This window comes from Thalassophryne amazonica, chromosome 1, assembly GCF_902500255.1.
Source record: "Thalassophryne amazonica chromosome 1, fThaAma1.1, whole genome shotgun sequence".
Lineage (NCBI taxonomy): Eukaryota > Metazoa > Chordata > Actinopteri > Batrachoidiformes > Batrachoididae > Thalassophryne > Thalassophryne amazonica.
Genome location: NC_047103.1, coordinates 165,184,579 through 165,211,897, shown reverse-complemented (window position 1 = coordinate 165,211,897; position 27,319 = coordinate 165,184,579). Strand labels below are relative to the sequence as shown.

The window sequence follows — 27,319 nt, the reverse complement described above, 5'->3', positions numbered from 1 at the left end:
TGCCCTGTTGGAACACCCAATTGTGCCCAAGTTACAACCATCTAGCTGATGATTTAAAGTGACAGTGAAGAATTTGGAGGCAATCCTTCTCCTTCATTATTCCATCCACTTTGTGCAAAACACCAGTTTCACTGGCTGAACAACAGCCCCAGAGCATGATGCTACCACCATCATGCTTTACAGTTGGTTCAGTGTTTTGGTTTGAAAGCCTCGCCTTTACTCGTCCAATCATACCTCTTGTCATTGTGAGCAAATACCTTAATCTTCATCTTGTCTGACCATAAAACCTTTCTCCGTGTGCCGTTTGGCTTGTCCATGTGGGCAGCTGCAAATTTCTGCCTTGTTTGATGGTGTCAATTTGAGCCTATATGTATAATTTTGACCATGTGTGGATTAGTGAAGATCCAAAATAAATTCATCTTTGCAAACAGTTCTTGTTTTTTTTTAAGTTGTTAATGATATATGCTGTACAATCAGTCCACCCTGGCAACAGAGCAGTTCAAGGTCTTTATTAAAAGCCCAAAATTACCATAACATTCATGCCCACGATGAGTGTATGTAAACTTCACCAGAGCTCCCAATTCTGGTCCTCAGCACCCCTACTACTGTATATTTTTCAATTTAATGGAAATGGAAAATGTACAGTACTCTGGGTGCAGAGGACCAGGATTCAGAAACACTGGCATGTACATGACTGTCTATGTAATGACATTTTCTGCAGTCTCTTAGTGAGGAAATGCAAAAAAAAAAAAAGTTATTGCTGAATTAGTGATGCACCGAGCTGACCGTGCTTGCTTTGTCTGTTTTATCCATGCAATTATTACTGGTAAAGACAGAACTATTGCAAGGTTCTGTCTGTGATTACATAGTTCCAATGACAGATAATGGGGCACACAGCAGGTGTCTCTACAGATGGACTTGGATTCATCTAACCTGTCCAGAAAAAAAGAAAAGATACCGGCTTTACATATCGGCCACTTTGCTTTCTAAATGAGGCCAGAGAATGTGCCAGTATCCACTAAAACAAAACAGTTAATCAGCCAAACAAGTACAAAAAAACTAGCAGAGCCTGGCAAATTCTGATGCCGATATTAGGGAGTAAAAAAAAAAGTACGATTATGATTTGAAGGATTCCACTTAAAAATCATCATAACTTACAGTGAAACAGTTTCCAAAAACTGCCACATCATAAAATAAGACATTGCAGCAAGCGCGCAGCTTATCATCATGCAGATGTGCACAGTTCTGCAAATGACTCTGTGCAAAGGCAGCATGAAGTAGTTGTTGCATATTGGACTGGACTGCACACACCATGAGTACATTATATTTGTACAGTAGTGTTCAGAATAATAGTAGTGCTATGTGACTAAAAAGATGAATCCAGGTTTTGAGTATATTTCTTATTGTTACATGGGAAACGAGGTACCAGTAGATTCAGTAGATTCTCACAAATCCAACAAGACCAAGCATTCATGATATGCACACTCTTAAGGCTATGAAATTGGGCTATTAGTAAAAAAAAAAAAAAAAAGTAGAAAAGGGGGTGTTTAGAATAATAGTAGCATCTGCAGTTGATGCTACAAACTCAAAACTATTATGTTCAAACTGCTTTTTTTAGCAATCCTGTGAATCACTAAACTAGTATTTAGTTGTATAACCACAGTTTTTCATGATTTCTTCACATCTGCGAGGCATTAATTTTGCTGGTTTGGAACCAAGATTTTGCTGGTTTACTAGTGTGCTTGGGGTCATTGTCTTGTTGAAACACCCATTTCAAGGGCATGTCCTCTTCAGCATAAGGCAACATGACCTCTTCAATTATTTTGACATATCCAAACTGATCCATGATACCTGGTATGCGATATATAGGCCCAACACCATAGTAGGAGAAACATGCCCATATCATGATGCTTGCACCACCATGCTTCACTGTCTTCACTGTGAACTGTGGCTTGATTTCAGAGTTTGGGGGTCGTCTCACAAACTGTATGCGGCCCTTGGACCCAAAAAGAACAATTTTACTCTCATCAGTCTACAAAATGGTAAATGGTAAATGGACTGCATTTATATAGTGCTTTTCCATCTGAATTAGATGCTCAAAGCGCTTTACAATTATGCCTCACATTCACCCCGATATCAGGGTGCTGCCATACAAGGCGCTCACTACACACCGGGAGCAATAGGGGATTAAAGGCCTTGCCCAAGGACCCTTAGTGATTTTCCAGTCAGGCGGGGATTTGAACCCATGATCTTCTGGACTCAAGCCCAACACCTTAACCACTATTATTTCAGATGTCATTGTTATCATTTCTTCAGTGCTTCATGAAATAAATAATGTACATTTGGATGGGCAACTTGACTATTTTAATGATACCAGACAAGTGCGTTTGAGTGCCCTGAGCATGAGCTGATGCAAAATCACGTCTGACACTATGTTCATAATGTCAGTCCAAAGCTGTGTGTCAATCAGGCCTGATTAACTCATATTTTGAATGTGAACGTCTAAAAAATATTGGTAATGGGAGATCAGCCTCACTGTAATCAGGTCACACTCACCACTCTAAAACATTATTTTAATAACTGTTGGTCTCACATTTTTGTATTGGCCTACTGAATTCTTTCTTTGCAGACCTGCAAAGGTTGGTGCGTAAAGAAGAAATTGAGAGCGAATCCTTGTGTCAAGCATTTCCTGAAAATAAAGTGTGAAGGACCTACATGAGATGATGTGGACTTTCCAGGCATGTGATTGCTGCTGAGCTCCCTGAATGCTTCCCTTTTCATTGCTCGTGCACTTCAGCAACAGGTTAAAAGATTTATCTCTGAATTGTGATGTTTTCTCTCTGTATTTTTATTTATGTCAGTGCACAGATCTACAGCTGGTCTGAAAGGACAATTTCACTTATTTTGCTACTGAATCTGTAACTTTATTGAAATCTAGCAGACATCAGTTATTGAATGTGATTCGGCAATGGTTAAAAAAAAAGGAATCCATCTACCCATCCTGAAGGTTTATCAGTCACCAAAGGCTCACGTGCTACACATATGCAGTTGGTCAGTTGTGTTGACTAGTTCTCGCCAATAGGTGGCAGTGTATGTCAGGACAAAGAAATGACTAAATCGCTCTTTAGTTTAAATTCAGTTCCAGATCATGAGCAAGAAAAAGCTGACTGCGCTTCGTGAAAATCCTGCAGGAATTACTACAGCTTTGCAGTGTTTTAACCTGCAAAGCTGCAGTTTGTGCCTCTTCAGTGTCCTCCATCATAAATACGACCTGCAGCGACTTCAGGACCTGGAGCTCCTGATCCTCAAGTCCAAACCCACTCAGAAACCATATGAAAAGCATATGGATATATAAAAATGTCTCTGGCCAGACGTATCAGCTGAGGAATCATGCGTTACACCCTGCTTCCTCCGCCTCTGCTTCATCTATCTTCTCCTTCCCTCCCTCCCTCAGTATTACATCCAGATTATCATCATCATCATCATCATCATCATCATCATCATCATTATCATCATCATCCTCCTCCTCCTCCTCCTTGGTCTTTCCCCCTTCCCCATCTTTCCTCAGCAACAGCCACACCCTGGTGCTTCAGCTCTGCACACATTTCAACTGCAGCCGTACACAGCTTCACCCTTATCAGCAACAACGGCCCTTGCAGTTATTAGATGACCTCACATTTTCAGTTTGGGCTTTGCACCTGCTCTGTGTTCTCTTTGAAACCATTGCAACATGTCTTTTTTTAAACATACATGTGCTGCATTTGTCCACAGTACTGGCATGATATATGATTCTGCACCGAATCCATGGGCGTATCCAGGATTTGAATGCAGGGTGCCCTCAGTCAGCCCGGCGAACTGAAAAAAATTAACACTGTTAATTGACAGTACTTCCTAGTATATTACAGCACTTTCTCTATAAATCCTCACCATTCACTCCCTCATCTTCAACTGCTTACTTCAATTAAGGGTCACAGGGGGGCTGGAGCCTATCCCAGCAGTCATAGGGCGTGAGGCGGGGTACACCCAGGACAGGACGCCAGTCTGTTGCAGATCCACGTATAGACAAACAAACAAATTCACACCCGCACGCACAATTTAAAGTTTCCAATTCACCTAACCTGCATGTGTTTGGATGTGGGAGGAAGCCAGAGCACCACGCAAAGACAGGGAGAACATGCAAACTTCACACAGAAAGGCCACAGGTGGGAATGGATCCCATGACCTTCTTGCTGCGAGGCAACAGTGCTAACCACTAAACCACTGTACTTAGTTTGTAATTTGCAAGGTTGCAACTGAAGCTTCAGGTTTAGAGCTTCATTCTGAAACTTTCAGAAAAGGCCATCAGATTCAAGAGTGAAAATAATAATAATAATAATAATAATAATAATAATTAAATCTTGTCTCAGTTTGCAAAATGCACAGAACCCCAATATCACACCAGACTAAAAAACGGTTCATCTTTTCTTTTTTCGTTTCTATCTTTTTATATTCTAAAATGCACTGGTTCTGCCTTTTTTTTTTGTCCAAATCTGTCAACACATTAAATCTAATAATTAATTTTGTTCCAAGACAAAATAACACTTTCACCATTTTTTCATGGTTGCAACTGTATCAATATTATTCTTGTTATTAATATTAATAATACTACTTTGGAGGTGTTAAATATTTTAAACATACATACTGATAATTTTTATGAAGTTCAAATATTACTACAAACTATGCCTAAATTCCATCTTGAATTGTTTTGATGGGTGAGGACAGTCCAGAAACTTCCATTCACATTGGCGGCACATAATCCAGTTGCACTTGCGTTGGCGTATTTACGGTAAATTAATTTGCAATGGGCGGGGCCAGGGGGCCGCATACCGCTTTCATTGTCACTCCGGCTCCTTCGCGCACTCACAGGGCTATTAGCAGGTAAGCTCCGCTTTCTCAACATTTGCTGGAAAATGAATGCGTCTGCGCCGGGCTGAACTGAGCTTTTGCTTCATTTATGCGCCGCGTTCTGAGTTTATTGAAGAGAAAAAAAAAATGAAAGTATGTGTTATTTCTCTGGAAGACGTCAGTCGCGTTGTGGAACAATGTGGACAGGTTGTGTGTGAAAGTGTTTGTGGTTTTGGTTTCGGGCTCTGACTGTCTTTGCTTCGTGGACTCTGTGATGCGCCTCTTTTGTTCTGGTCCACGCCTGCACGGTGCTGATTCTGGAGCTCTCACCGCAATACAGCGCCGCACACCGGCCCCGAGAGGAAAGACACCAGCAGGCTGGAGCCAAGGTGTGGGCGGAGCCGGGGGGGCGGGTCTGTCTGTGCTGAAGTTCAGTGGCGGTGCCAGAATTTCCTGCTGGTGTGGTTTTGGGGCGGCAACAGTGTTCCAAATATTCTGATTGGTGGACCTGTTGTACAGTCAGGCTCATTAGTATTTGGAGAGTGATGTCATATTTTTAATGTTGCCTTTTGTACACCAGCCAAGGTGCTTTGTAATGCAGACTTGTTGGCTTTAATTAAGGTAGGTTGAACAAAAAAATATGCATTAACTGTTTAGTAATTACAGCTGTTTATATGCATGTTGCCTCAAATTCCAGAGCCTGTGAGTCATTGGACCAATTAAATATAAGGATTATTTGGAGTACAAATCATCACAAGTCTGATACTCTTCCATGCGTTTTCCAAATCTGAACTATTCCTGCTTGGAATCTGCACCATATCGAAATTGTGTTAATGTGCAAATTTGCCAGAAGGGTGCAAATTCACAAAAATGTTTACAAAATATTATACCTTAAAACAGACCTTTTATTCTAGTCATGAGCCCGACCTTATGTTATTTACAATAGAATAATCTGCAGTTGCGATGCAGCTGAGACAGGTTTAGACAGGTTCTGGATTTAAGATGAATTCAGTGACTTGGAAATGTTTTTTGGATCCATCCCCTGATAATTCGATCATCATAACTTTCATCATTTTTAAATTTATTCCATTAATTTTCTTTATTTATTATTTTCGTTAATGTCAGTTGATGTCAACCTTCGATTCTTATCTTGTGCAGAGAGAGACAGACGAGGTGATCTCATGACCTCACCGGTCTAAAATCTGAGCATTCTTAATTCAGAATGAATGACGGGAAAAATACATAAAACGAGCAAATAATTATTGGGAAGATTTAGCAAGCCATATCATTCATATCTGTCGGAGCACTGATATTGTTCGGTTTTGATGAAGTAGGAAGAAGACGTGTGGAATTCAGCACAGCTCGCATATAAACGTAAATGAGGTGTTTCGCGGCTCGAGCCAAATGGAGTTTGACACGGTGCCTTTGGAGAGACTTGAAGATGTGGATCAGGTCCACTGACTCTTCCTTGCCACAGGTCAGACTGGGCTCAGTCTAATCGCTGGACTAATTGAAATGACCTTAATCGCAGCGGAACAGGTTGAATCTTTGTTTACCTGCAATAGCCGTCAAAAACAACAACTCGAACACACCAAAGTGGGGACGTGGAAGTCCTGAAGGAATCATGTGGATGTGGAGGCGCCTCCTGCTCTTTTTTTTCCCAGCCACAGGAAACCCAATCCATCCTTTGCACCACACGGGAATGCTAAGGATATTTCCTAGTGTCAATTCTGGTTAGGTGAACACTCAAAATCATGAAACCACAGAATCGCTGGGCGCTCTGCCGAAAACTTGCCAGATTTTTTTTTTGGTGGAGTGGTGGTGGTGGGGATGTATGGATGAATTTCTGGATTGGTGTGTAACTGGTCTGCGTTGGGTTTTCCTTGTTTGTGGATGAGTATATTTGGATTTTCCAAGTGTTTATGTTATAATGTGATTTCTGCTTCACAGTCAACACGGTCCGGTCGCAGGTGTTGGATCCCGCGTCCTGCTAGTGCTCCTCCTCCCGTCTGATGCCTTTTGCGCTACAGGTGTCTAATGGGAGCTGACAGAACCATGCTTTAGTACGCGATTAAGTCTCGTCGCCTGTCAGACGAATCGTAATCCCACTGACCCACTAATGAGTGATTCAAACTCCTCCTGCTGTCTGCTTGCTGGAGTTCTGACTGGTGCATGTTAAATCCTCAGTGGAGATATTTTAATCATTAAAAACTACAGTATGAAGGAAAAATGTGTATCTCATTGGGATCTCCCTCTTATTTTGTAACTCTAGTGTTTTTCTTCTACACTTTTTGCGCATTTGTTTTTGATGTCATCATTTTTATAGGGTTTTTGAGTTCATGGGTGATAGTGTTATGATTTTTAGATTCATTTATGTCTTTTTTAAGGTTGTTTTTGGGCAGGTTTTATATCTGTTTTCAGTATTTAATCTCACCTTTTATGTCTTTTTTGTTGTGTCTGTCACTTTGCATTGCTCTGCAACTGCTTGTAGCACTTCTTACCCAAAGGAAAAAATTCCCTCCAGGCACAATAAAGTATATTTGTTTGAATAATACTGGTCAGAATTTTTTAAATGTATTTATTTTATTTTTTGCATGGACTTTGAGAACTGATTTTGGGTAATTTCCTCTATCACATCACGTTTTTTTTTGCAGTCTACATGTTCCGTATGGATGGATTACACAAAAGTTGCTCATTCACTCACGAGTTTGACACCACTAATCATGTTCAAAAGCAGCTTCAAAAGCATAGTTTTTTTTTAAACCAGGTTCGCGGAATGTGAACAAGAGTCGTAATATCGTTTATGGCGCCGGAGAGGTGTGCGAGACTGCAGCTTTTGCTTCAATGCTTGATTTTCAAAAACCTGATGTGATTGGCAAAAACTAACACCAGATTTGGATTCAGTGCTCCCAAATTGCCCAAAATGCATTGGAAAAACTCCATGCAAAAAAAATCGTGTTGACCAGTGTAATTTGGCCCCGCCTAGTTCATGGCATAGCGACTAATTTGTCTCTTTTTGCTGTAAAACACTCACTCTGATTGAAAGCTTGTGGCAGCTAGTTGCTTTTCCTCTGTCTCTTGTAGCCAATCTGACCAAATGGGTGATGGGATCCCAGCCATGCTTGACAGCATAGTAAACAATACCATAGCAGTCCCCTCTGTAGGGCAAACTATGTAATGACACAGTATCCATTGCCCAAAGTGTCTCTGTATTGTTTATTCAGTAAAATAAAAGTTTACTTGGCGTCAAAATTTACACCAGTTATGCCAGGCTCGTATCGCTCAGTATCACTGGCGATTCAATCTATTGGTCAGGCTCTGTTAACGAATGCATTGTAATTACTACTTGTGATTATTTTTGCTTTCATGACTTCACTAAGTTAAATTTTTGTACTGTATGTTGTGCCACATTGTTCGCAAGCATGTCTCGCCCCACAGTGTGATGGCCTATAGCTCCATTTGGTGACACATTTGTGATGCATATGTGCCACTTGGAGTCTGCATTGTAGTTGTTCCATCTATGGATATATAGATATAGAATTTGCACTTTACAGCTTTGAAGTGCAGAGATGGAATATTTGAGGGTGTGTGATCAAGAAAGCACAATGTTTATCTGAAATGCTGCCAATTGCATTTATGGCCTGCAGTCCACCAGAAATGTGTTAGATGATAGCTGAACTTTCTGCACACGGACGGGGGTGTGGAGGTCTTGTCCTTGGATTTCATTGACGATCTGGTGCCGTGATCCGTTCGGTGACCTCCCCAGTACTTGCTGATCTCTCATCCTCCCTGCTGCTCTTGTATTTTTGGCTGATTAGCAGTCAGTCCCGCAAACGAGCCCTGACATCTAGTGTCACCCTCCATTTGTCACGGACTGTGCCCCTCGTTGAAACCCGGGCAAAAACAGTAGTACATTCGGTCCAAACCTACTTGGATTTTGATGTTTTCATTGTCTTCTGCTGTTCCTGTTTAATGGTTTTGAGTTGTGGCCTTGTGACCTGAACCACATTACAGGTTGACTTGAGGTGATCCAGATCCAGTTTGATTTTTGTCCTGCTTGCATTTTGTGTCGTTTTATGGACACGTTCCAAATGGCACATTCCAAGAAACACTATGCTGTATGTTCACAGGGCCCTCCAACGGGAAATTAGTGTGTGTCTTAGCGGGGCTGTGACATTATAGTGCAGCTTTAAGTTGCTGTTTGGGAGGTTTTGCGCCCCTAATTGACACATAAGAATGCAAGCAGCTGCAGCGTTGAGATTTTCTGGACACGGTTGCTTTATGCAGCCAGCTGTGTCCAGCATCTGTTTGGGAGCTAGCAAAGCGGGAGATCTTGGCCATAAGAAGGAATCGTCACCTTCTTGGTGGCAGCAAGAACAGCAGACCACATGATTGATTGGAGAAGTGAGACCTTTATCAGGAAACTCAGTGGAATAAGGAGCTATTAATATGTTGATCTGAGTTTAATTCATGGCCTACCTGTCTGTGTCCTTGGAGAAGACATTTCATCCAGTTGTAAATGGGTACCAGCATTTGCTGGAGAATTAGCCCATGTTGGACTGGTATCCCATCCAGAGGGGAGTCTTAGACTCTCATCCACTTCACGCTGTGGAATCCGAGGATGAGCACCAGCACTGACGAGCCTCAGGGCCAGTAGAACGAACATAGACGGATTTGCTTTATGGACTCACTGGAGGTGTTTGTCTCCTGTTTTCAGACGTAATAGCAGGCTCGGTGACCTGTAAAGAATTTTATGCAGTAGAGCAGCAGTTGGCGAGAAAGCCAACAGATTGTTACCCTTGCCAATAATGGTGGGTCAAAACCATTAATGAGCCTGAGCTTCTCCATGGATGGACCACGCCGGGACTCCTTGTTAGCGCCGTGTAGCAGCTGAGCCTTTATGATTTCCAGATGTTCAAGCTAAACTGTTTGTTTTCTCCTCATCCTTTTACAAACAGCGACTTGCTGCAGTGAGCTTCAGTGGAATCGAGTCGGCAGAATAAAGGAGCATCATGTGTTATCGAACATGCTGAATGTAGACCAGGTTTCTCCATGTGATCATGGAAGATGTTCCTTAATGTTCTCACATGTGAATGTGACTGTTTATCAGTGGCTCCAAAGAGGGAAGGCGTTGTAATCTAATGCCTCAAAAACATGTCTCAAAGGAGTGTTTCTCAGGGCCTGAGGCTTCCTCAAACCAGACCAGAACATCTCATTGTGAATATGTCTCTGTGTGTGTGTCGAGGTCTTATTGTGGATGAATGGAAACCCCCCCGATTCATTCAGCTTCACACACTGCCTGTCTGTAAAGCCAGTGTGAAACGTAGGAACAGATGGATGCTGTGACTGCACTGGTGGTACGTCACATTCCTGCAAGTACATTTTGAACAGGACTTTTTAAGCACAGCAGCTGGGTTTTTGTAGAAGACCCCCTGGACACCCTTTCTTTTGTTCCCCCCCCAGTTCTTAAACTCAACACCAGCACAAGTTGATAAATTGTTAATTTGCTTTAGTTTTCAGTTACTTTTGGATAAAGATTTAAAATTGCAAATTGGCATCACAAGGAAACACCTCCTACGTAAACACTGTGGTTGTTTTATGAATTTGTGGGAATTCTTTTGATACTTGCAAATTTCTACAGTGACTTCTTCTTCTTATTTTGTTATTGCTTGAGACATCATAAAGGGAGTAGGAGGATGGAGCAATATAAATACATCGAGCCATGACTAATTGCATGCACACAACGATTTCTTTCTCTGTCGTGTTAAACTGCAGTGAATTGCACACTCCTACTCCTCCTCCTCCTCCTCGTGGTGCTACTGCCCCATTGGGACCATCATGGGCCCCCTCACCACAGCAACCCCTGCCATGGAAACAAACCCCTCAAAGGAATGACCTTTTTGAGGGCCAGTGTGTAGACCCTCTGTGCTCGTCTCTCACTCGCGAGTGTCATCATTCTCACGTTGGTGTTGCTGTACATTTTCATGCTCTGTTCTCTGTTTCATCTCTTGTTTTAACTTTTTTTTTAGTCCTGTTTTCTGTCCATGTGTTCCCTTTTCTTGCTTTGTTTTGCCTTCCCTTGATTTATATTTGTCTGGCCGTGCATTTCTTCTACTTGTCTTGTCTGGGCTCGCTCAGTCGTGCCTTGCATTGTTTTACCTTTTACATGGAACCTAACTGGAGTAAAACCTTTGACCGATGGCACGGCACATTGATGTCATTGCCTTTGCTTCGTACGTGGAGGAGGTCTGTGTAAAGGGAGTTGAACTTGGGTCTGTGCACATTACGGGAAAATAGTGTTGTAACAGACCATAGTTGATTTCTAATGTGTACAGACCCCCCCCCCCCCCCCCCCAACACACACATACGCATACACACCCCATATGAGCTGTGGATTAATTGAAAAGTTTACTCACACTGTGAAATACAGATTTAACGCCAGCGTGCACCAGTACTGCACTTTGCCGCATCCACAGCACCACAGAATTTGGGTCTTGGATGGCAACCACCCAGGCAGACAACTGGTTGATTCCCACAAGGAAAGAATCACTCCGAGGACAAAGTGTGCACCATGCTTTTCCCATGCCTTCCTAAGCTCACACTCCAAAACAAAATGAAATTTTCCGGACTTTTGCCGAGCAGTGTGCCACTCAGAGAGCAAAGTCACATTTGTCTTCATTTGTGACTAAAAACTGTGATCTGAGCCGTCAGTTTTGTGATTCATTGCTCTGCACTACTGAAAAATGTCTGATCCATTTGCTTTTGACATTTTATCTTTTATCCTGAAATAGTTGGTGTTTACTGTTTAGCATGAATCATAAGTGAATCTCTGTAGGTTTCATATTAATTGAGCTCGTGTGATGTTCCACATCTGGTGAGGATGCTACAGGCACATCCTATTAGGCGGAGGCCCCAGGGAAGACCCAGGACCTGCTGGACCTGCTACATTTCCCAACTTGCTTGGGAACACCTTAGGAACACCCGGGAAGAGTTACAGGACTTGGCTGAGGATAGGGAAGCTTGGGTTGACCAGATCAGTCTGCTGCCTCTCTGACCTAGATAAGTGGCAGAAAGTGAATGAATGATGTTCCACAAGTCCTGATTGGTGCAATTGGTTGTTTTGTCATGACTTTGACTGTGCTTTCAAAGACCTAAACTGGGAAACCTGAGCTTGGATCAAACTAAAACTCATTCCATTCAGTTTGGCTTTGTCCACTGCTAACATTGCACAGGATCATCTCTATTGATTCAATGGAAAATTCCCAAATGACACGGACCAGTGAGATGCTGCTGGGGTCACATGATGTATTTGCATCCTATTTGGAGACTCCACTGCCTCAGGTCACCTCATTTAATCAGACACCGTAAATCCTGGTAGCAGAGGCTGCCAGCTTTATTTTGGAGCATCTCACAGGCCTTCAACAGATGTTTGTGAATGGCCTCTGGGGTCGGGTCCTGCTCTACTCAGACACAATGCCCTCTGAGACTGGTTTTCTAAATGGGAGATTTGTGAACCCTTTGTGTCCCATTGACCCAGTGTGGATGGCCTGTTTATGTCAGCACCATGTTGGTGAGAAAGAGAAAAACCTCGTTTTCACAACCGAACATTTGTAGGCTGAAAACAAATTATGAAGAGCCTGCAGGCCTGGTCCAGACCTCCAAGACTTTATAATGACAATTCAACATTTTGCAACATATTGCTATGCAACGATGTGCGCACGCATAGTCTTTTCAAGAGTTCTGGTTTGTGTTTCTCTCCATGTGGATTCACTTTTTCAATGCCAATACTTCAGATCTTTCAGGAATGTGGCTCTCATAATATCACCAAAGCTTTGGGGCAAACTGGAACTGTTGATAAATAACTTTACTTCAGTGCATTTTTTGCTGAAAAACTCGAGGAAAGAATACAAATAACTTGGAGTAAATATCAAGCACATAACTGGAACTGTCTGCAATGATTTCAAGTGTTACATAGCGACACGCTGCATTATGCATAATGACAAAAAGATCAAATTGAAATTAGAGCTGCAACAGATCAGAAAACACACTGTTTGGGTAAAATCAGTGTTTTTATTTATTTATTATTTATTTTTTGTCATGGATCGTACAAAAAAAACAAAAACCTGCTTTTGAGCACAAAACGTCAGCAGAGGCTGTCTGCGTTTAATGTGCCCTGTTCACCTAAAATCAACAACTGCTATGATTTCACTCCAACTTTGCACTGAGAGTTATTAACTAAAAAAAAAAACAGGTCACCATGATAGTAAATTTCACACAAATATATAAACTTTGCAATTATTCTGCGATTCATATTGGACTATTGGGGAGGTCCACACTAGGGTTGGGTATCGAGAACTAGTTCTTTTCGAGTATCATTAAGAAATGATTTGATCCACCGATATCAATAGTCTTTTTGCTTAATGATTCCCTTATAGGTCTTTCAGAGCGGCCCTTGTTTTTGAGGGTGTTTGTCGGGAAAATGATTTTTCTACGTCGATTACAGACCCTGCAGCGGGTCTGTAATCTCTGCAGCGCGACTTCGATCCACTGGCTCGTTGGTTCTTTGATTTGCTGCTCTTCAGAAGCAGAAAGTCCACTTCTTAACCCCTCTAAAACCCATTACAATGTCAATTGTGAGTCACTTTTGTGTGGATTAAAGTCACTAACTGGGACTCTTGTCTTGTTGCAGTCAAGAAACAAGAATCATCCTCTGTTCCGTTGGCACAGCTCCAAACGCTGTGCTGCTCTCTGCCAAGACAGAGTCCAGTCGGAATTAACTTCAAAACGAATTGCCACTTTAAATAAAAATGACCCCTCTTTCCAAAAGACAGTAAACTACAATTGACTAAAAAGTTTTTTTCCTCCCAAAATGAGACGTCCTGCATTCTTTATGAATTACATCCTGACGTGCAGCACAGCACAACTGCAAGAGCTCAGCTCAGACGTATGCAAAGACATTCATGCCAATAATGTCTGAAAGGAAATGCTTTTGACAAAAACTACAGATTTTGTTGATTTCTATTTATTTCCAGAGATCGAGGATCCACCATGTAGAGTTTATTCTGTCCAGAGTTTAAGGATCCAGTAACCAGTTTCTTATTTATTTACTTTAAGACTCAATAAAATGTTGTTCAATTTCAATTTAATCAGTTTATAAAGCACCAAATCACAACAAAAGCCGTCTCAAGGCGCCTCACACAGAACAGTTCAACATAAAAATTAAAATAAATAAATAAAAATTAAAAAAATTCAAATACAGAAGTAAAAGAATAAAACAGGTAAAAAATAAAAACTATTCATAAGAAAGAGAATAAAAATAGGTTTTAAGGAATGGGATCAATAAGCGGAATCGATAATGGTATCGATAAAGATTAAAATCTTATCGATACCCATCCGTAGTGCTCACGGTTCATGGATCAGCTGTGGTCAGTTATACCACCAATAGAATTTATTTATTTATGTTTTCAAGCTTACTTTGCATCTTGTATGTGATCTCAGTTCAGTGAATCTGGAACCTGCAGCCCCTGCAATCTTGTACAAACCTCTATGCTCATTTTATTTTCTGCAGGTTTTAAAGTTTGTATGGAATAAGGCGTGAACATGGCAGGAGTTATGTGAGTTTCTGTGTGAAACAGCAATCCTCTCGTCTATGTTTTTCCTTGGATGCTTTCAGACAGGACTTTTTACAGCTGCAGAGGGACAAACCCTGCAGTCCGCCTGACGAGATGTAGCAGATTACATTTCCTTTTGTTGGTTCTTCCACTTAAAAATAATAAACTTGGTGTGTGTAATTTTTAATCAGGTTAAAAAAAAACCCCGCAGGGTGTAAAATGTAGTTTAATGATGATGGTTTTTTTGGAGGAGCACCGCAGCATGAAGGCAGGTCATTGTTGATACCAGCACATTTTTCTAGAGCCCAAACACAGCAGATGTAATCTTAAAAGCTGGTTTGTCGAGTCGCTAGTCCTGCTGTTATCCGAAACACGGTCACGTCTACAGACAACTGATTGTCATCTGCTCATGTGGAAACAGATAACCACCGCTTTTATGTTTGCCACTTTGTTAGTCCGATTGTTAGCAACAGGATTATTTAAAATCTGTGAATCTTGGCATGAAAAACAATGTGTTACATTTGGTTTTGGTCAGAATCCTGAGGTTCATAAATGTCATTTTGAACATTAATGTAGCAGCCAAGAACTATCTAAGTAAAGATTTGCTTGTCGTAATGGCATCCTGTGCAGAGAAGGAAGCAGCACTCCCTGTGTGTTTGTTGTAAATGAGCTTTTCTGCTTCTTTTTTGTAACATAGTCAGACCCACCACATGTACACGTTCAGTGCTGTGAGCTGCACCCTTTGAAGCTGATGTTTGGAGCTGAGGAGCTGTACTACAACTTCTACTGGCAATAAACCATTAACCAGACCTTTAATGTTGCCTGTGGAGCAGGTCAGTCAGTGGGTTAAAGAGTTGGGCTGCCAGTGTGTAGGTTGTGGTTTGATTCCTGGCCGTGTTACCGTCGGTGTCCTTGGACAAGGGACTTCATCTGCATCTTGTCAATCCAGCCAACAGTAAATGGGTAGCGGTCTTAGTTTGGGAAATAACCAGTGTTGGACTGACATCCCATCCAGGGGGAGTCATAAACTCTCATCTGCTTCACACGACGCAATCCAGGGATAAGCACCGGCACCAAGGGTTCTCAGGGTCTGAATTCTCCAAAACCAGTCCAGTCATCTTGATGAAATCTGTCTGACGGAGTTCAATCTGAGTGGAATTCTGTCAGCATGAAATTATTTAGATCAGTTCCAGAACCGGTTTCTGATATGGCCGATATGGGCAGCCGCCCAGGACGGCTTCTTATGTAGGGCGGCATGACCGACCCCTGGTCCCCCCAAATGCATTACAATCGCTGCAGCAGTGCCTACTGCTATACTCCACTTGTGGGTAATGAGCGGCCTGTGCCTGGTGTGTGGTGCATGTAGATTTCTGCCATGGTCTGACAGACAGGTAACAGGTTCTGGAGGTTTGGAGGAGGTTTTGTTGTGTTGGTGCTGGCAACTGTCAATCTGGGGATGGGCGGGGGTGATAACCTATTCCGCTTCAGTGCGTATTATGGAAGATGGAAAAGAAAAGGGCAAAGCCATCAGGTGCGCAGTTTAGGAAAAAGAGAAAAGAAGAAGAGGAGAAACGAGCAAAAGATAAAGGTAAGCAGAAGCTGTGTCATTTCTTGTGTGAAATGTGTTACGTAGGCTGTAACCTGCTGCACATTAAACTATATCTTGTTGTTCAAAGTACAGTACCAGCAAATAGGTTTTCTGCAATGTTCATTTGTACATTTTAATTTGTATTTCTTGTTTGAAAAGTAATAGTGTAGTTAGTAGTCTCTTATTGAATCATTATCTCTTATTGAATTATTATTAATGAAGGATAGGACTTTACACAACAGTTGTGCAATTCATTTTGTTTCCCAAAATGTGAAATACTGTAAATTGTCCTATAAAAAAGTTCAGACCTTCCTCCAGTTGTGTTTATCAAAGTGCTGTTGTACACATAATTTCTCAAATGGTTTTATATTGGTGCAATTTAGAAATGCCTTATTTTTATTTTATTACTTTATTTTTTATTTTATTTCTACAGTATTTATTTTTTATTTGTATTTTATACTTTTAACTTACACAGTATTACAGTTTATTTTTGTCTTGATGTTTGTTTACAGTAATATTTTTATTGCATTTATTTTTTGTATTTATTTTCTTATTTGTGTGTTATACTTTTAACTTACGCATTATTAGTTTGTTTTTTGTTTTTGGTTATGTTTATAGTAATATTTAAGTTTCTTCTACGTTTCTTCAAATAAAAATTGAAAAGAAATTCTGATTGTGCCTGTGATGGTGGGGGGATCCTCCGGTTAAAACCTGTCTGTCAGACAATGGCAGAAACCACACAGTAGGCAGAGGGCGCTTATTACCCCCCAAGTGGAGTAGCGCAGTATGCCCTGCTGCCGCGATTGCATTGGGGGGGCCGCTGGTGGGGTTGCTCGCCCAGGGCGCCAAACAGGCTAGGACCGCCACTGATCGGTTCCACTGCAAGTATCATTGATGTGACTGTTATAAGTAAAATCGGGCAGGTCTGCATATCTGTGTGTATTCAAAGCAATCTGGCTATTTTGATGTGCTCAGAAAGCAGCTCCTGTTGCCTGGTACAACCACCGACCTCTGTGCATATCCTTGACACCCATTAACCCATTATTTTCTGCGGAAGCCTTCATGATGTCCAGTGTGTGTGTGTGAAGCTCCTCCTTTTCATTTTTTTGTTTGTTCTTCCCAGTCCAGAACTTGCCTAGAGTATGTTAGAGAATTTTTTTTTTTTTTTTTTTACTTTTGCTGTGGATTTCCCTGGAGACCATATGTACGGTGTGCCAGGAACCTCACTTCAGTAAGCTTGCACATTTGGGGAAGCTAACAAGCTTATTTTGTGGCTGTTGCTAGTCAAATTTTGTAGTTGGAGAATTCACAAGAAACTAGTTTGGCTAATTTAAAACATGATTATCTACTACTATACGTACGCAACAGATTTGTCATTTCCCAGAGCTGTTGAAATGGAGCAATATCTCCACCTGGTGGACATTTAATGCAGGTACAATAAAATTTTCACCAAGAGCCCCAGTAAATTATGTTTATCTGTATCACTAATTTGTAACCGCTTGTTTTTGTCTCCACAGTGTTCTGTGCACATATTCCATACAACTGGACGGCAAAAAAACCAGACAAATTATATGGGGAATACCTTTTTTTAAGGACATTTTGGAGCTGAAAAGTCCTCCAGTACACACATTGCTGATATTCCATCACTACAGAAGTGTGAGCATGTAAAGAAAGATCTGCCTGCAGAGGGCAGTCTGTTCTGGCATTTACTCAATCGAACAGATTCCACTCGGAATGACACTGACTGGATTTCTGAAGAAATCCAGGTATTTCTTTCTGGTTGTTGATTTTATATACACATTTTCATCCAGTTTCTGAATTATTCTGATTATTAATGGATTATTCAGGTCTTTGTAACTGTAGATGCAAATGTATAACGAATGAATGACGGTGACTAACTCTGGAAAAATAAGACAGATTACAAAAGTGTACAAAAAAACTAAACTGTAATAAAATGAGTGTCATGTTCCAAATGAGAGTCAGGAATTAGCAGTTTCACATCTGAAAGTCCTACTGCTCAAAGCCACCAGCTTTCCGCAGTCCTTTTGTCTGCACGCTTCGGGTCGCCTATTATTGTTTTAGTTATTTATCAATTTATTTTTTTGTCTGTTGTGAGCATTCGTCTCACCTTACCCGCTGTAGGGAAATCGGATGTGAGGGAGGCCCCTGTGGATATGCACGCTCACATTCACTTTAATCCCCTTCCATCTGCTTTCTACCTCCAAGAGTGGAGGCACGTGACACCTCCACATCCCACCGGCTGCCACGTTTGCATCCTAATTGCTGGGCACTGTCCCTCTCTGATCCCTTTGCCTCCATCATCCCTTCTCTCCTCCCTGCTCCGTGCAGCCCTTATTCATAGAGGAGACTCCAAAGGAAAAACTCTCATAACACACACGCACAATTGGGCAATGGGCCCAACAATAATAGACCTTTTTTCTACATGACTCTTCACATTACCAGGTCAAATATGCTTCCATGGACTGTTTGAAACGGTGAGGCTCTTCGTTAGTGAAATGAAGCAGACCAGCAGGAAGAAGCCTGTTGCTCCCACTCTTTTGAGTGGGAATGTTTCTGCGGCTTGTTTCGTGAGCGGCTGCACCTCTACTGTTGGACTTGTGTTTATTTTGAAGGACTAGGGTGATGTAATCAAGCACATTTTGGCAGGCACTCTGCGAAGTTCCTCTTTATGTTTGTAGTTCATTTCAAGAAAGTAGTTCGCTGTCAAAAATAATCCGCTTCCTCTGTGACTAAAACTAAAACAAAACTTCACTGAGCATAAATTAGAATTTTTAAAACGTCTGTCTTATCTTATGACAAGGCCTTGTGGGATACCACTTCTTCAAAGTGTGTAACAGCCGCATTAATGTGCGTTTAAAAAGAAAAAAAATTACATGAAGTCAGAAGCTGGACATACTCATTGAACACACAAACATTTTCAACAGTTTGTCTTTACAGCCAGTGGCCTCGTTTACATGACCATAATACTCACATAACTGTTAGCAATCTGATAGCTATAGTAATCTAATCTCTTCTGTTTACATGTATTTCATTTATCCGGTAATTGGGAAAACCAAGTGTACATGATTTCAGTTCATCAGTTGGATTTCTTTGGAAGTGGAGAAAGAAGAAAGGGCAGCTCCTGCAGAAAAAACATAGTGAAAAAAGAGCGCTGTCTCTCTCTCTCGCTCTGTGAGGAGGTTTGCAGAGTATCAACTCTGCACTGTCCTCGCACCCAAAATATGACGTCATGTTTTAGGAATCTCCACTCAACTTTAATATATTTGTCTATAAACAGCATAGATCACCAAGAAATTTGCTCTTTAGAACGCTGAAATAACACACAGGGATGTTCAAGGATGCTTGGGCATCCTGTCAAATTATTTTTTTGGACACAGACTCTGAACTGTGCGATATGATGAATGACGTTACGAGGCCCCGACAAGACAGCAGTCCATCTCACTGCACCCCTGGAAATGTGAATGAAAACTGCTTTTACACATGCACAGATGTAAAACAACGATATAAATCTGATTAACGGTATACATGTACTGAGGAGAAATCCAGGTGTGTTAATCCTATTTCTCATTATCAGATAACGGTCCTTATCGGATAAAGCATGTCAGATTTTGCCGTTTACATGACCACAACAACCAGATTTTTTTGTGCATGTAAGTGGGGCCAATTTTAAGCAAAGCATTTGATTGGGTTGATCGGGCTGCTTTGTGGGACATTCTGAGAATTTGAGAGATCCCCAACAGGTTGCTTGGCGTGATAGTCACCTGTTATAGAGGTCTTGTGAGGACTGTGCACTTTCGTGGGTAGAGTTGCTGACTTCTTCGCAGTGAATTCTGGCCTTCACTCAGGATGTGGTCTGGCTCCTGCACTGTTCCTTGTTTGCGTGGACTGGGTGCTGGGTAGGGATTTTGCACTCTTTTTTTTGCACCCTTTTCCACCATGTGGTCCGGGTTGATACGACACGTTGTTTTGTGTTATTTTGTTTCCACATCCAGATTTAGGAACAGGTACCAAAATAACTGACTTTTTTAAAAAGACTTTTTCGGCACCCATTGGCTGGGGTACCAAAATAATGGAACACTTACAAAAGGGAGACGCTAACCCACTGCTGTCCATTTATTGGCTCAGCTAAAGTGAAAGCTGCAGTCCTCATATGACTATTCATTCAGTTTGAACTGTTTCAAATATTAATGTAACACAATGCTAAAGTACCCTCAGCCAGCATGTACCTGTTTCTAAGGGGAAAAAAAACATAAATAAAAAATCCACACTTCCTAATCACTTTTTTCTGATGTCAAGGATAGTAAAACAAACTTTCTTTAAATTTTTTTATCAGGTGATTATGACCACAGAGCTGGGAAAAAACAGTTTATCATCTCCGCCTGCATGCCGAAATTGCCTGCATTATTTATTTGTTTGTTTTTATAATCACCATTCTGTTCTGAACTCTGCCAATATCATCAATGTTGTCAGACTGAAGGTTTTCCTCCAAGATTTAGTCCCCCTCATTGTGGTCTAAATAAGGCTCAAAACCATAAGGCTGTTCCCCCACAGCGTCTTCAGAATACCCTTCAGACTGGACTTAAAAAAAAAAAAGAAGCTCCGCACTAGAAAAAAAATCGTCAGAAAACAGCTCGACTGCCGCCGTGTTTGCAATTGATTTGGGCTTGAATCAGCAGGTGCCGTTACTGGTGATGACGTAGCAAAAATATGACCGCAGGTGAGGGCTGAAATAGAGCGCAGGCTGCACACAGCTGTTGCTTATCCTTCACCTGCGCATTTATCATTGACTTTTATTGTTCAGGATTTTTAAAAATATCAGCATTTCATCATTTTAGTGATTATTTGGTGTCACCTACACTTTAATCAAACACGCCCCAATCACTCTCATATTTGAAAGTGAGGTGCAGACTGACGCTCACTATCGCCCAACAAAGTTTGATCCGGGTCTGATCTGAATTGTGGATTTTGTGGACATGTGAATTTAATATTGAAAAGCCCATTTGGCATACATTTTGCATTTTATCTCAATCAATCTCTCTCATTTTTCTGTTATGGATTCACCTACACCACCAAAACTGGATGGAGGTTCCAATTTTACGCCTGTTTGTCTTCCAGTTATCAGTTGGAAACCAAGTGCCAAAAAGCAATGACAAATTGTGCATAACAGAGATAACAAATGTTCTGTGAAAATGATCAGAAAAAGAATTCAGAAACTGAAAAAGTAAAACAAACAAAAAGACCTAACAACACCACAAAAAACTTTGATTCAAGTGCATGAATTAAATACATATTGTTGACACTTGATCACATCTAATTTAATTTATCAAAAGCCACTTCTAACAGGATTTTGACCTTGAATTTTTTTTCCAAGGTAACATTTTGTGGAATTGGAAACTAGTGCTGGCGGAGGTTTGCGCTCTATGAGCGCGACGTGTTTCTAGTTGTAATTATTGAGGGTGTGTGACAGTGATGGAGAACTCCTTAAGTTTAATCGTGCATCTGAAGTCTGCACAGTTGTTTCTGCCTTCCAAGGGGTTTGGATGTAATGCTGCTCTTGATGCTGTTGGTGAAAACTGACTTCTGCAATTTGTCTTTTGTTTTGTGTTTTTTTTTTTTTGGAACACTTAGTTCACTAGAGCCATGAATCAGCATGTGACAGAACTCAGAACAATAATGTATCAATAAAAGCTAAGTTGACATTAGCCAGATGTCAGCAAGACATGCATTCTTATGAGAATTAGGTTAACATCCGTTGCTGTTAACGTTTCTGGTATAACAGCTGGCAGAAACATGTATTTAGTGCTCAAACATGGCTGTTATTTTCAGAGTGAAGAGTAAAACTGTTTCTCCTCAGTGCCGTTTAAACTCATGCAATACAATGTCAGATAAAATACACAACCATACAGTAGTGTTCAGAATAATAGTAGTGCTATGTGACTAAAAAGATTAATCCAGGTTTTGAGTATATTTCTTATTGTTACATGGGAAACAAGGTACCAGACAAATCCTACAAGACCAAGCATTCATGATATGCACACTCTTAAGGCTATGAAATTGGGCTATTAGTAAAAAAAAAAAAAAAAAAAGTAGAAAAGGAGGTGTTCACAATAATAGTAGTGTGGCATTCAGTCAGTGAGTTCGTCAATTTTGTGGAACAAACAGGTGTGAATCAGGTGTCCCCTATTTAAGGATGAAGCCAGCACCTGTTGAACATGCGTTTCTCTTTGAAAGCCTGAGGAAAATGGGATGTTCAAGACATTGTTCAGAAGAACAGCATAGTTTGAATAAAAGTTGATTGGAGAGGGGAAAACGTATATGCAGGTGCAAAAAATTATAGGCTGTTCATCTACAGTGATCTCCAATGCTTTAAAATGGACAAAAAAAAAAAACAGACACGTGGAAGAAAACAGAAAACAACCATCAAAATCGATAGAAGACTAATCAGAATGGCAAAGGCTCACCCACTGATCAGCTCCAGGATGATCAAAGACAGTCTGGAGTTACCTGTAAGTGCTGCGACAGTTAGAAGACGCCTGTGTGAAGCTAATTTATTTGCAAGAATCCCCCGCAAAGTCCCTCTGTTAAATAAAAGACATGTGCAGAAGAGGTAAGAATTTGCCAAAGAACACATCAGCTGGCCTAAAGAGAAAGGGAGGAATATTTTGTGGACTGATGAGAGTAAAATTGTTCTTTTTGGGTCCAAGGGCCGCAGATAGTTTGTGAAACGACCCCCAAACTCTGAATTCAAGCCACAGTTCACAGTGAAGACAGTGAAGCATGGTGGTGCAAGCATCATGATATGGGCATGTTTCTCCTACTATGGTGTTGGGCCTATATATCACATACCAGGTATCATGGATCAGTTTGGATATGTCAAAATACTTGAAGAGGTCATGTTGCCTTATGCTGAAGAGGACATGGCCTTGAAATGGGCGTTTCAACAAGACAATGACCCCAAGCACACTAGTAAATGAGCAAAATCTTGGTTCCAAACCAAAAAAGTAATGCAGTGAAGTGAAGAAATCATGAAAAACTGTGGTTATACAACTAAATATACAAGAGTACTCATCTCTGAGTACTCTTGCTTGCCTCTACTGGTGGTTGGCTCTCACTGCGGTATTGTATCACTTCCTGTTCCGGAGCACAGCGGTGTTTTTCTGTATCTGTTAGCTGTTTAATCTGCGCAGTTAGATTGATCTAGTTATCTAGATTACGATTTGTTTCCCAGTGTAATCTTTACGTGCCTTAACTAAAGCACTCCTTCTGCTGAATCACCTCTAAATTATTTACACATTATTCACTTTGCGTGTTTTTAGGAATCTGCTAGCTTAGCGTAGCTACTAGCTCTTAGCCGATTTAGCATGGCGGCTTCTCCTGTCTCTCCCGCACTTTTCTGCTCTGGGTGTGAAATGTTTAGTTATTCCTCGGCCTCCTTTAGCAGTAATGGTACTTGTAATAAGTGTAGCTTATTCGTAGCTTTGGAGGCCAGGCTGGGCGAATTGGAGACTCGGCTCCGCACCGTGGAAAATTCTACAGTTAGCCAGGCCCCTGTAGTCGGTGCGGACCAAGGTAGCTTAGCTGCCGTTAGTTCCCCCCTGGCAGATCCCGAGCAGCCGGGAAAGCAGGCCGACTGGGTGACTGTGAGGAGGAAGCGTAGCCCTAAACAGAAGCCCCGTGTACATCACCAACCCGTTCACATCTCTAACCGTTTTTCCCCACTTGACGACACACCCGCCGAGGATCAAACTCTGGTTATTGGCGACTCTGTTTTGAGAAATGTGAAGTTAGCGACACCAGCAACCATAGTCAATTGTCTTCCGGGGGCCAGAGCAGGCGACATTGAAGGAAATTTGAAACTGCTGGCTAAGGCTAAGCGTAAATTTGGTAAGATTGTAATTCACGTCGGCAGTAATGACACCCGGTTACGCCAATCGGAGGTCACTAAAATTAACATTAAATCGGTGTGTAACTTTGCAAAAACAATGTCGGACTCTGTAGTTTTCTCTGGGCCCCTCCCCAATCGGACCGGGAGTGACATGTTTAGCCGCATGTTCTCCTTGAATTGCTGGCTGTCTGAGTGGTGTCCAAAAAATGAGGTGGGCTTCATAGATAATTGGCAAAGCTTCTGGGGAAAACCTGGTCTTGTTAGGAGAGACGGCATCCATCCCACTTTGGATGGAGCAGCTCTCATTTCTAGAAATCTGGCCAATTTTCTTAAATCCTCCAAACCGTGACTATCCAGGGTTGGGACCAGGAAGCAGAGTTGTAGTCTTACACACCTCTGCAGCTTCTCTCCCCCTGCCATCCCCTCATTACCCCATCCCCGTAGAGACGGTGCCTGCTCCCAGACTGCCAATAACCAGCAAAAATCTATTTAAGCATAAAAATTCAAAAAGAAAAAATAATATAGCACCTTCAACTGCACCACAGACTAAAACAGTTAAATGTGGTCTATTAACATTAGGTCTCTCTCTTCTAAGTCCCTGTTGGTAAATGATATAATAATTGATCAACATATTGATTTATTCTGCCTTACAGAAACCTGGTTACAGCAGGATGAATATGTTAGTTTAAATGAGTCAACACCCCCGAGTCACACTAACTGTCAGAATGCTCGTAGCACGGGCCGAGGAGGATTAGCAGCAATCTTCCATTCCAGCTTATTAATTAATCAAAAACCCAGACAGAGCTTTAATTCATTTGAAAGCTTGGCACTAGTCTTGTCCATCCAAATTGGAAGTCCCAAAAACCAGTTTTATTTGTTATTATCTATCGTCCACCTGTCGTTACTGTGAGTTTCTCTGTGAATTTTCAGACCTTTTGTCTGACTTAGTGCTTAGCTCAGATAAGATAATTATAGTGGGCGATTTTAACATCCACACAGATGCTGAGAATGACAGCCTCAACACTGCATTTAATCTATTATTAGACTCTATTGGCTTTGCTCAAAAAGTAAATGCAGATGCTACTGGGTGATTCTTAGACTACGGACACCTATTATGTCCTTTGATCATATTGTATGAAAAACAGAAAAAAGGGGAAATTTCACATTTTTATAGTTATCTTTACAATGAAAGTGTGTTAAGAAATTTGTTCTAGTAGTCTATGATGACTTTTTCACCTTTTTTCAGCATCATTATATGCAATATTGCCATTTGTGCTTGTCCCACACCCAGACTTTTGATCTTCAATGATAAAAATGAATGGTAAAAAAACATTTTTTCTAATGTTTTAAAATATCTCTGAATAAAATATCAGTAAAATAATCAAAACGTAATTGGGGTATTCAATGTCATACAACTGTTGTGATTTTTTTTTAAATAAAATGTAGTTGTCCCACACTGTTGCTGTAATTTCCACCACAACACTGTAATGTCCCTTTAAACAGTTTGTATGAAAGATTGTTTGGGTAGTTTCTATGGAGATAAACAGTGACATCAGAGCACATGTATATAGCGCCAAATCACAACAAACAGTTGCCCCAAGGCGCTTTATATTGTAAGGCAATGGTGTGGTGGAAATTACATTTACAAGGCCAATAGTGCCTGTAGTTAAAGAATCACCCTACTATTATTGTGAACACCTCCTTTTCTACTTTTTTTTACTAATAGCCCAATTTCATAGCCTTAAGAGTGTGCATATCATGAATGCTTGGTCTTGTTGGATTTGTGAGAATCTACTGGTACCTTGTTTCCCATGTAACAGTAAGAAATATACTCAAAACCTGGATTAATCTTTTTAGTCACATAGCACTACTATTATTCTGAACACTACTGTATGTGTCTGTTGTCTTCAGGCCGTGCCTAATTATTTCCTCTGATCTGATGAAGAGGACTTTGGGCTGCTATAGTCCTCAGCCTGAGGTGGTTGTCGACCTTCCTGAGGGAGCATGATCTGGTGCACATGAGCCTTGAGGGCCTCAGCAGCTGGACAAAGTGAAGGACACGCCAGTGCTTCAGAGTTGGGGTGGTCCGGTTGTCTGTCTGGATGGTTGCCATCCATAATCCAGTACAGTGTTGGTGGGTGTGGTAACAGCACATGCTCCCAGTGATCATTAACATAGGACCTGAATAATCACATCTGAAAACACGGGGAAAGAATAACATATTAATGTCGATTATATTTTTACCAAATTTACTTCACAGCCTGCAGCATATAATAGATCACATCCAGCAGAAAACTTTGCATTTGACAAACTCTGCACTAATGAGATCATCTCAGAACTAACATTCCCCGCAAAAGTCACCATTTTGCTGATCCATTGAGAACTGAGCAACAAAGAAAAGGAGCCAGTTGAGACTTGATTCTGCGGGTTCTTCCGGCTGCAGCCTTCATCTCTGCAGTTTGTCTTTAATTCTGCACAGCAACATACGTGTCAAACAAATTATGAGAAATGCATTGTATCTGCAGTGCAGCTCATATGTTCTCACACCCGGTTATTTCCTGTGTTGGGGCATCCACACAAGGAAACATCTGGAGATCTAAAGCTCTTCCATCTGCATCCATATGGTCTGTCCTACATCACTGTGTCCACATGTGAACTCTGGTGTATGCGTGAGTCTGGTCGTTTAAAGTTAAAGTGACACCCTGTCGCTTGCATTCCGTACGATGTCACTCTGCCGCGACGTGAATGCTGATGGCGATACATCGATGGCAGTGGTTCTCACTGTTGCCTTTTGACACATCCACCTGCACTGGCTTTCACTCTTCCCGTCACTCCGACTTTGTCGTCAGTCTCACTGTGGGTGAATCATCAGTCAGTGAGTGAACCGACAAGGGAAACCATTAAAGAGGACCTTTGAACAGTTGATCTCTCTCATATCAGCTTTGATTGTTTGATAGTTTCCAGGCGTCTTAATATGTGTTGTTATGTTCAGCTGAAATTCATTTCATCATAATGATGACAGAGCCAGATGAAAATCCAAAATTGCAATCTAAAAGTTCTAAAGTATGGGAACACAATATTATGACCTGCTCCCCCCCCCCCAAAAAAATGAATGTGTGAAATGTGCACTGCGGAATTGGCAGCGTGCAGGAATACGACATGCATGCATGAGCACATGAAGAGAGACCATACTGGAGCAAGTGAAAACTAACCTTCAGCACTATAACATTTACACAATGCTGAAATACCCTCGGTTGTATGAGCATGTAATAAATGAGAGAGTGTGGAGAAAGAATGTGACCTTTTGACCCCTTAGAATAGGTCAAGGTT

General features: G+C 41.2%; 1 protein-coding gene across 3 annotated transcripts in view; it reads left to right on the top strand.

Annotated features, from left to right (window-relative positions):
• The first annotated feature begins 4,825 nt into the window (after positions 1-4,825).
• Positions 4,826-27,319, top strand: part of LOC117517563 (microtubule-associated protein tau-like) — a 137,204-nt gene continuing 114,710 nt past the window's right edge. For all 3 annotated transcript variants that reach the window (XM_034178645.1, XM_034178652.1, XM_034178636.1), the window contains exon 1: positions 4,826-4,917. In XM_034178645.1, coding sequence (XP_034034536.1) covers positions 4,841-4,917 — 77 coding nt within the window. In that variant the 5' untranslated portion in view covers positions 4,826-4,840. The remainder of the gene's footprint in view (positions 4,918-27,319) is intronic.